We start from the raw sequence: 10,557 nt of genomic DNA, 5'->3' as shown, positions 1-10,557 counted from the left end.
ACTGTCTTTTTTAAAAGTCTTTTTATCTGATTGCTGATAAAATGAATTACATTTAAAAATGTGCTATTTCTGCTCTGATGCAGGATGTAATCTGTAAAGTAACTAGCAACTAAAGTAATCAAATAAAAGTAGTGGACTGGGAGTGTAAAGTCAAGTAAAGTACCTTGTATTTAAGTACAGTACTTACTTAATACTACTTAATGTACTTAGTTACACTCCATGACATTCTGGAGGCAAATATACGAGTACTTTTTACTCCACTACATTTATTTAATAACTTAAGTTACTAGTTACTTTACAGATTACTTGCTGCATCAGAGCCAAAGTATTTAAACAGTAAACACACATGTAAACATAGGAAAAGTACTTTTAACCAACTTAAGTGTGTGTGTGTGTGTGTGTGTGTGTGTGTGTGTGTGTGTGTGTGTGTGTGAGTGTGTGTGTGTGTGTGTGTGTGTGTGTGTGTGTGTGCGTGTGTGTGTGTGTGCGTGCGTGTGTGTGTGTGTGTGTGCGTGCGTGCTGCTGAACTCTTCCTGGTTCGGTGTGTTGTTGTTGTCTCAGTCTTCCTCTCCTGGACTCTGTCTGGTTCTGGTCCTTCCCTCTCGGTTCGGTTCGGTTCGGGTCGAGCAGCTGGACGATGCCGCTCGCTGACTAACAGCTGGAGGGTTTAAACCACCGGTCACCGCTCGTTAACTAGCAACACGTCGCTGGTTAGTGGGCTAACTAAGTGCTAGCTGTAGCAGCCCTGTCAGTAACAGGTAAGACGGTTCATTGTGTTGATAATCCTGCGGGTGAGTTGGTAGTTTAGCTGTGACCCGGGTTAGTTTGACCCGGGTTAGCGGTCACTGCGGTGTCCTGTCTGCGGGTCCGTGTTTGTTTGACTCTTCACTTTCTTAAACTTCTGAATGATCCACTTCACTAACTAGCCTGATGTTAGCCTAGCCTTTAGCCTGCTAGCAGCTCAGGGTACTTTCCAGACTTCACACGCCAGACTCCGTTAGCATATTGTTGGATTTAACGGGGACTCGCTCACCGGTAAACTGATGAGCCACTTAAAACATAATTAAGATAGATAAATAAATAAATAATGATATTGTTACTCATTCGGCTAAAAGTTCACACTAAATGGTGCTTGTCTTAGTCTAATGTAAACTTGACTAACCTTAGCTAAGTTGGGTGAAAGAGTTTTGTATGGTGACGCTGATCTGCCTGTCCCACACACTTTTATGCTCAGTTATTTCTTAAATATGAGTCTGACTTCATGAAACATAAAGCCGAATTTATCTGAATATCATATTATCGAGCATAAGTTTATTTTTCAGGGTAATTTACGGTTTGAATATCTGACCATCACAAAGGAACATAAACAAGTCTGTTTTTACTATGCAGCCTGGCCATGCGATGCTGCCGTGGGGAAAACCTCCTTTAAAATATTGTTAAATTTCACAGATACTCGCTCACCGGTGAACTGATCATTCCCTAAACGTAATTTATGGTTTTGTACGTATTATCAAGATGTGGTTACTCATTCGGTTTACAGTTCATGCAAAATGCTGCTTTTCCTAATCTAATGTAAACTTGATTATCGTTAGCTAAATTGGGATTAAGAGTTTTGTATGGCTTGTAACACGTAACTTTAGGCTCTATTATTTTTTAAATATGAGTCTGACTTCATGAAACATAAAGCCGAATTTATCAGAAGATCTTATTAGATCATATCTTTATTTTTCTGGGTAATTTACGGTTTGAATATCAGACAATCACAAAGGAACTCAAAATACGTCTGTTTTTACTATGCAGCCTGGCCAACAGTCGTCTGTCTACAAACCAGAGATGGCAAATGTTTGTAGATTATATTTTATTAGCAGAAACAATATCATGTTGTAAAACATACTTTAAAGTAAAAGTCCAGCTCAGTTAAATGTGTTCAGATGTCTTCAGATGAAGTGTTGACGGTTTCAGAACAGTTCATCGCTGCCGTGGGAGAAACCTCCTTTAACATATTGTTAAATTTAACAGATACTCGCTCACCGGTGAACTGATAATCCACTTAAAACATATATTTTGGTTTTGTACGTATTATCAAGATATAGTTACTCATTCGGCTGACAGTTCACACTAAATGGGGCTCATCTTAATCTAGTGTTTAAGAGTTTTGTATAGTAACACTGGTCTGCTTGTACCACGCACTTTAATGCGCAATTATTTCTTAAATAAGAGTCTAACTTCATGAAACATAAAGCCGAATTTATCAGAAGATCATATTACGTCTTTATTTTACTGGGTAATTTACCTTATGAATATCTGACAACGAGAAAGGAACACAAACACGTGTTTTTACACTGTAGTTTGGTTTAGAGCATTCTGTATATAAAACCAAAGTGGTTATTTAAGCACATACATTATTCAAGTGACAATTAAAATACTTTATTAGGTTTAAATATAGTATATCTTTTGTCCGCCCATACGACCAACTTGATGCATTTTAATAATAATAATAATAATAATAATAATAATACGTCAGATCCTGTTGTACAGGTAATTTAGGTTTTTAGTATCTCGACGACGATAAAGCAACACAGAAATGACTTTAATGGTTTTACTATGGGGTTTGGTCTATTTGTGTGTATATTGTTCAGTTATGTTTGCATCCTGCAGCAGCTGGTTGTGTATAGAATATATAATATTTATTACAGTCAGTATTCATGTGTATTTCTGTAAATTTTCAGGTATATTGGAGTCTTGATGTAGCTGGTTGTGTATAAATACTTGTACAGTCAGTTTTTCCGTGTATTTTTGTGTGATTGTGTGTATTTTTGCGCCCTGCTGTAGCTGGTTGTGTATGAAGTGTTTCATACTTCTTACAGGCAGTATTTGTGTGTACTCTCCAGGATGTTTGCATCCTGCTGTAACTGGCTGTGTATGGACTCGGCTGATGTTCAACAGTCTAGCGAAAGTGAGCAACGTCATCGGTCCTACACTAACTCGGCCTTCAGCAGTCAGCCGTCTCCTCCTCCACCTGAACACACCTGTAAGGCCTGCGGGGGGAGCTTCGAAACACCTGCCAAGAAGGTAACTCCGCCCACCTGCTGCAGTGCAGTTGCTTTAATCTGTGCACGGTGCTGCTGATAGCAGCCGACCCGGGCTGAGATATAAAACTGAAAACATTATAGGGACTGAACAGCCGAGCAAGTTTCAGTCTCACAGGTTGTCATGTGCTGCTGCTTCCTGCTTTAATCTATATTAATAATATGTATAAATACTCAGCAGCCTGATGATTTGAATGGTCTTTGAGCAGCTAATGACTAATTACTCGAGGACTTTGCTGTTCAGAGTTTCGGTCCTGGTCCGGGTCACATCACCAGAGTCTAAATTTGTTCCCATCAGATCAGTTTGTTTGTGTTTTCTTATTCTGGAGTCTCCCTGTCGTCACCGCTGTGACTTCTGGGTAGTTGAGGGTAATTCCTAAATCATCCAGAAGAGGTTTTCACAGGGTCGTGAGAAAGTCCTCAGACAGACGTCACTTTTTATTCTCCAACACACTTGAATGAATTTACTGCAGTAGATTTTCTGCTGCGCCTGAACAACACTGATCCCTCAGTGCACCGTGTAGACAGAACAGCTGACCCGGCAGAACTTCATGTAAGTAACCCCTCATTTAAGGATTAGGGAGCGCATCAGATCCAAACCTGGACCGGACTATAATAAACTGCTAACAGCTCCCCCTGGTGGACAGACTGAGTCTCTCACTGTAAACTGATAAATGTGGATGAATCTGACGGTTCAGTGGTGAACAGTGTGAAACAGCGTCGTGATGACGTCCTGCAGAGCTGCAGAGACGTCCTGACCCGTCCTGAGACGTCCTGCAGAGCTGCAGAGACGTCCTGACCCGTCCTGACCCGTCCTGAGACGTCCTGACCCACATGTCTTCTTCTCCAGATGTTTGTTTGGTTCAGACCAACAAATATCACATCGTCAAGATTTTAATGGTTTATTCAGTGAAAATGAAAATTGATGATCACATCTGTCAAACATAATGAGTTAGTTTTTATTACATAGCAGAACAAATTAAACCGAGTTGAGTCCTTTGAACGCAGCTTCCTGTGGCTCAGGTTTCACTCGTACTCGTTCAAGATCTCTGAGGTCATCAACAGTTTATTAATGTTTTAATTTAAACACATTTTACAGAGAAAACAGCTTCAAATGTCTGTAAACTCACAGCAGCTCCACCTGTCTGTCTCCACCTGTCTCTCTCTCCCTCCACCTGTCTGTCTCTCCACCTGTCCCTCTCTTCACCTGTCTGTCTCTCCACCTGTCTCTCTCTCCCTCTACCTGTCTGTCTCTCAGCATGTGTGCATGGACTGTAAGAAGAACTACTGTAGCCGTTGCTCCGCCCAGCTGGAGCCCCGCCCCCGCCTCTGTCACACCTGTCAGCGTTTCTATGGCAACCTGCTGGTGCGGGCGGATCTCATGAAGCTGAAAGTGAGGGAGCTCAGGGACTACCTGCACCTGCACGAGGTCTCCACCCACCTGTGCAGAGAGAAGGTAAACAAAACAAACACACCTGAGCGTCTGTGAGCCCCCGACCTTTGACCCCTGACCCCTCCCCAGGTAACCCAGTGCTTCCTGTTCTGCAGGAGGACCTGGTGGAGCTGGTCCTCGGTCAGCAGTCTTCACCATCCAGTGAGTCGGCTGCTGAGACCCCGATCACTGACACCACCTCTGTGACCTCTGACCCCCCTGATCTAACTCCTGACCCCCCCAGCCCGACCCCATCCCCGACCCCGACCCCTGACCCCCCTGCTGCACAGCCTGAAGCCCCGGCCCCGCCCACAGAGACCACGCCCCCTGAGCCCGACGTTCAGGAAGAAGACCAGGTAAAACCAGAACAGGGTTTTCTCACCTGCTCGTGATCCTGCTGTCAGACGAAGTGTAAAGGTGTCGTGTTCACTCAGGGTCTGAGTTCTGGAGTCTGGAGACTGATTCAGTGTCTTTTGTCTGTCTGGTTCAGACCTGGGACCCGGAGGAGGCCCCGGTTACGGGTCGCAGGGCCTCCCTGTCCGACCTGAGCTGTCTGGAGGACATCGAGGTGCTCAGCGTCCGACAGCTGAAGGAAATCCTCGCCAGGAACTTTGTAGACTACAAAGGCTGCTGTGAGAAGTGGGAGCTGATGGAGCGGGTGAGCCGGCTGTACCAGGACCAGCAGAACCTCCTGGGTGAGTCTGCGGACGAGGATCTGATCCACAATTCAATGTTAAATAGGACTCACCTGGGACCTCCCCGTTCATGTCTCAGAAATATTACTGAAAAAGCTTCTTGAATTCACACAGAGTCCCTCAGCTGCACTTCTTAGTCACAGCTTTTTAAGTTCTTGGTGAGTTGACCTGAAATAACCCAACAGAACAGGTGAACTGCAGGTGAGGTCAGAACCAGAACACAGCAACAGAGGAGGAGAGAGAGACTACCAGAAGTTTATCCTTCAGTTCAGTGTGTGAGAAGAAGTCAGTCAGCAGATTTAAAAAAGAAACAAACATTTTCTCTGCTTGTCTTCCAGCTGCCAACGCTCTGAACGCTTCAGGTGAGTTCAGCTTTTCCTCTCGTCAGATGAAGATGAATCAACAAATGGAAATAATCAGCAGATAAATCGATATAATAATGATAATCAGTTGCAGCCGTCATGTATTCTCAATGGTTTGTCTGTTTCTCCCTCCAGAGTCCGGCGGTGGTGGCGGTCCGACAGGTGTGGAGGAGAACCTCTGTAAGATCTGTATGGACTCTCCCATCGACTGCGTCCTGCTGGAGTGTGGTCACATGATCACCTGCACCAAGTGCGGCAAGAGGATGAGCGAGTGTCCCATCTGCCGCCAGTACGTCATCCGAGCCGTCCACGTCTTCCGGTCCTGAGTGCAGCAACCCCGACCAGCACCCAGGTAAAGCCCTCCCAGGTTAACCTGCCACGCCGGTCTGATCCCAGTTTAATCAAACCCAGATTGATTCATTCCTCATTTAACTTCTGAACCTCAATCTGAGATTAGAAACCAAAGTCTGAAGACGGATCATTAAAACTCTTCTTCTCCTCTGCAGGACGAACCATCTCCAAAGCAATAATCTGCACACTCATGCTCCTGAAGGGACCTTTAAGAGACAGAAAATGTTTTTATTTTGTGAATTCTATTTTTCTAGTGTAAATAAGATGTGCGGTTCGTCCGTGTGAAGATATAAGAAGTGACCTTATCAGACTGCAGAGCTGCTGTTTGATCACAAACACTGAATGTACAGATGGACTCTGACAGCTTCACCGGAGGTGCATCACACGTCTGAACGTGAACTTTGACCTTTAAACTCCTCGACCGGGAATCCTCCGTGCCTTCACCAGCTCGTCACCACCTCCTGGAAACTCGCAGTAAAAACACGACGCAGCAGGGAATCCTGAGACTTTTGAAGAAGTTTCAGGACACCGTAAATCTACCAAAGTGAGCCGTGGCTTTACCTCGACAGGTGAGGAGGGTCCACGCACACCATCAGACAGTCACCACATGGCCTTTAACTCCCTAAAACCTCTGTTTACAGCCTGCAGTGGACCTGTGAGTGCAGCTCCAGCTCTGATATCAGCCGTCTCTGACTGTTGACACAGCGAATCTGTGTAATAAAACCCAAACTGGTAATTAAAGCTGCCTCAGACGATGGCAGTTTACCGTGAAGGAGAAGGACTGTGTTCACTCAGCAGCAGATTATTAAAACTGCCTTCAGACCAGTTTATTAACAGGATAATAACCTCTGACCTCCACCCAACAACACCGAGCCCCGCCCCCAGCTCAGGTGTTTAGGACTTCACCTGTCAATCTCACCTTCAGCTTCAGCTTCCTTCAGATTCCAGCGTTTATAGACTCAACATATTCAGATGTGTTACAGATTTGAGGGTCAGTAGATACAAAAAAGAAATGACCAACTACAGAGTGATGTAATCTGTAGTCCTAAACCTGGACATCGGTTAGCATGTTAGCACTTCTGGTTCCCTCGTGGGTTTGTTGAATGTGTGAAATGAGGTGTGTTACAGGCTGAACATATTTATCTTGTTCTCCAACATTAACTCATCATTAAATGTCCACAGTTTAATTATAAAGCTCTTCATGTGTTAAAAACGGTTAGCGGTTGCTAACAAGTGTCTAAATGAGACTACAGAGGTTGTCGGGGACATTAAACGTCCTCACAGCGAACACGGAGACTCATCTGCTCACTAGTCCGTCTTTACAGGCCACTTTAGTTACACACTGTTCTGACTCTGACTTTACAACTCGTACATTGATCAGTTTATAGAAAACCTGGATAGTAATTGTGCAGTAAGACGCTCAGTGGTGGAGACGTTTAAGTCATGTGACCGTGATGTCGTCTGTTTGTAGCCTAGCATTAGCTTTTTACTGCTACACATTTAATTTACACTTCAAACATCAGAGTGGAGTTCATCTGTGGAGATTATCTGGATGAACAGAACCTGGAAGGATCAGAAACTTCAGATTATTTTCTGTAATAATCCAAAATCCAACACAATAATCCCACAGAGGAACCAGAGCGATGCTAACTGCAGTTAGCTTCAGTAATGTATCATCTCTACAACACTCTGTTAGAGAACATGAGAAATGTAGTGAGTCAGTTATTCAGAGTTTGTGTGTTAGTGATGAGTTGACTCTGCAAACTGACTCTGCAAACTGACTCGTGGCCTGAAGCTTCACTGTCCTGGAGGGTTTTCTAGATTTTGATGTGTTGGTGTAACACAAACATCAGAGGCCTCCTGACAGACTCCAGCTGTCACTGGAGACGGAGAACAACATGATGTATCTGTTTACAGCAGAGACTTCAGCAGCGAGACTCTTTGGGTTGAAGTTAAAACACTGATTGCACTAGTCTGTTGATGCTGAAGCATTTTGAACTTCATCTTTTTGGTCGAAGAAGAATAATTTGTGAGGCGGGAGAGACATTTTGTCCTTTTTGTTTTTCTTGAGTTTTTGTTGTTGTGGCATAGTTAAGGGTTATTTTTGTTTTGTGTTAATATTTTTTAGTTCATTTTCTGTTTGTGAGACGATGGTTGCTACTTACAGCTGTTGTAAGTTTGGGATTGCACATTTTATTTGTATTTTTTCCTCTCTGGTCGTACGGCGGGATGATGATCAGCCGCGGTACCTTAAGTTTTACTGCACTTTGATTTCTCCGCTACAATGTTAGTGAGTAAAGTCTTAACGGCAGCACTGTGCGAGCTTCATATGATCAAGCTTCCTTCAGACAGAAACACACCATCCTGTTCTCTTCTTCAGCTATCGCTATCGTTAGCTGTAAGCTAACACGCTAGCTTCCAGCTGTGTTTCTCCTCAGCGCAGTGCCTCCTCGATGCCCCTCGTCACAGAGCAAGTGATTACTGCCAGATTGTGTCATTGAAGATGAAGAAAGCTGAAACAATCCAATGTTTCAGAACAACCTGATTTGAATCCATAAAAAACAATTCAAATTTAGCAGCAGATTTTTTGTATTATTCTTTTGGCAGATTAAACTGGTGACCCAGTGGAGGGTCTCGACCCCCAGCTTGGAAACCACTGCTTTAATCCCACTGAGAAACACTAACGCTAAATGTTTGATTCTGCTTTAGATACTTCGTGATGCTCTTAAACTTCACTGGAATCTGTAAAAAAAATGAAATGTTTTTAAATTGAACAGAAAGAGAAGAAACTTTAGTTTTCTGAGTGAACTTGTTGAATAATTTTGTAATAAAAAAACGATTTTCTCTCAGTTGTGTGTCTCCGGTCTGTCATTGTTTTGGATTATTCTCAGCACACGAGGGCTGTAATCTACGACGAGCGAAGGTTACGGTACGTTAGCTTAAACCCACAGCATCGGTCAGCAGTCAAACCAAAGCTGAGACGAACTAGTGCAGAAGATTTCGCAACTTAACTTGCGACTGCGTACGTGACGACAGAAAAACGAGCGTCATCGCATGTTGAGATTTTGGTATTTGGAGGAAACCGTTCAGCATACAAGTTTTTCATCACTCACTGATGTTCACACGTCAGGTAAAGAAAAAACTTAAAGGAGCATTATGTAGAAATGTTAATGAGCAGAGAAAGATCCTCACTGGCTGAAACAAACTAAATAAACAAACTCTCTTTGTTTTCATGACTGAATCAACAACCTGACCTTAAAGGACAACACACTTTTACTTTGTTTATAAGTGGCGGACCCTGCCACCTCGCTGTTTATTCAGTTATGGAAAAAAATCCATATTTCTGAGTTTACAATATTGTAAATATCACAATTCTCAGTTTGAATTTCTTCTATAAAACTACGTAGCGCCCCTTTATGACCTCACCAGCTCTCCTCACACGTCGGCTCGCTGCTGGTTCAGTGCTTTTACCGTAAAGGTGAGAATACAGGTGCACTCACACATTAATGTGATCCCACCGCTGCTGGAGCGACTCTGGCAGAATGAAAAGCATCAGAGTGGTTAAAAATGATGCGGTCTTTGTGTTTTATAATGTTTTATTGTTTTGTATTACACTTTGTGTTTTATATTGTCCCGTCTGTATTGTACGTATTTTTTTGTTTTGGTACTTTGTGTATTTGTTGAGTTTTATGTATTTTAAAGGCCCATCGAGGGACGGGCATTGCACATTAGCTTTAGCTGTAAATGCTGCAGTGTGGTGAGGACTGTTGAGAAATCCCACGTTTTCACATTTTCAAACATTTTCAAACTCTCCTTCAAACATTGACACAGAAACTCCATTCAAACTTTGAAACAAAGATTTAGGACTTTCTCACATTAATTCAACCGTCTAATATCATTCAATCTTTTTACACAGTCACAAATTTTTACATTGGTGTGTATGGGGCAGAGTATCGATCAGCTGCTGCTCCACTGGACAATAAACACACAAACATTTCACACTTTATTGATTTGGAAAATGATCTTTTAAACTGACAAACACCATGTGTGTGATTCATGACACAGTTCAACAGGATCGATACCTCACCTGTCTTGATCAATAAGGTCACGAGGGGAACCGGAAGGGGCGGGGCTTCAGCTCTCCATAACCGTCAACACTTTACTAAAACATATTGTTGCTGATGTTTACAGATTTTGATAAAGATTTAAAATCATATTTGACTTCAATTGACAAAAACAATTAGATTATTCAGACATTTCAAAGTTTCTCATTTTAGTCATCAGACCTGTAAACTGTTTGTTTTGTTTGTTGATGTGACTGAAAATAAATAAATAAACAGCTGATATATTGTTGCTGATGTGTAAATGTGTGATGAGGTCAGACTCACCTGGGGTCAGACTCACCTGGGGTCAGACTAACCTGAGGTCAGACTCACCTGGGGTCAGACTCACCTGAGGTCAGACTCACCTGGGGTCGGACTCACCTGAGGTCAGACTCACCTGGGGTCAGACTCACCTGAGGTCGGACTCACCTGAGACTTTATGAAACTGTAATGAGACAGAAACACACAGATTCTGAACACCTGGGGTCGCGGAAGTAACGCGGATGCTGATTGGTCGGTAAGCGG

General features: G+C 43.1%; 1 protein-coding gene across 2 annotated transcripts; it reads left to right on the top strand.

The window, feature by feature from the left end:
* Positions 1–512: 512 nt before the first annotated feature.
* rffl (ring finger and FYVE-like domain containing E3 ubiquitin protein ligase) lies at positions 513–8,778 on the top strand. 2 transcript variants are annotated; one of them, XM_073492702.1, is made up of 8 exons: positions 513–758; positions 2,892–3,072; positions 4,348–4,545; positions 4,638–4,877; positions 5,012–5,216; positions 5,555–5,578; positions 5,714–5,930; positions 6,085–8,778. In XM_073492702.1, the coding sequence occupies exons 2-7, from the start codon at positions 2,893–2,895 to the stop codon at positions 5,902–5,904; spliced, it is 1,038 nt and encodes a 345-aa protein (XP_073348803.1). In that variant the 5' UTR covers positions 513–758; position 2,892; the 3' UTR covers positions 5,905–5,930; positions 6,085–8,778. The 2 variants fall into 2 exon arrangements, with proteins under 2 accessions (XP_073348803.1, XP_073348812.1); XM_073492711.1 differs by lacking the exons at positions 5,555–5,578; positions 5,714–5,930; positions 6,085–8,778 and adding an exon at positions 5,402–5,510.
* Positions 8,779–10,557: the final 1,779 nt, after the last annotated feature.

The sequence above is a fragment of the Pagrus major genome, chromosome 2, assembly GCF_040436345.1.
Source record: "Pagrus major chromosome 2, Pma_NU_1.0".
NCBI lineage: Eukaryota > Metazoa > Chordata > Actinopteri > Spariformes > Sparidae > Pagrus > Pagrus major.
This window is presented reverse-complemented; position numbering and strand designations above follow the sequence as displayed.

Bases quoted from the DNA above. Each gene is read 5' to 3' on its own strand.
- rffl (XM_073492702.1), top strand. From the start codon at position 2,893: ATGTTTGCATCCTGCTGTAACTGGCTGTGTATGGACTCGGCTGATGTT. The intron at 4,546-4,637 runs GTAAACAAAACA...CCTGTTCTGCAG, and splicing joins CCCACCTGTGCAGAGAGAAG to GAGGACCTGGTGGAGCTGGT. The intron at 5,579-5,713 runs GTGAGTTCAGCT...TTCTCCCTCCAG, and splicing joins CAACGCTCTGAACGCTTCAG to AGTCCGGCGGTGGTGGCGGT.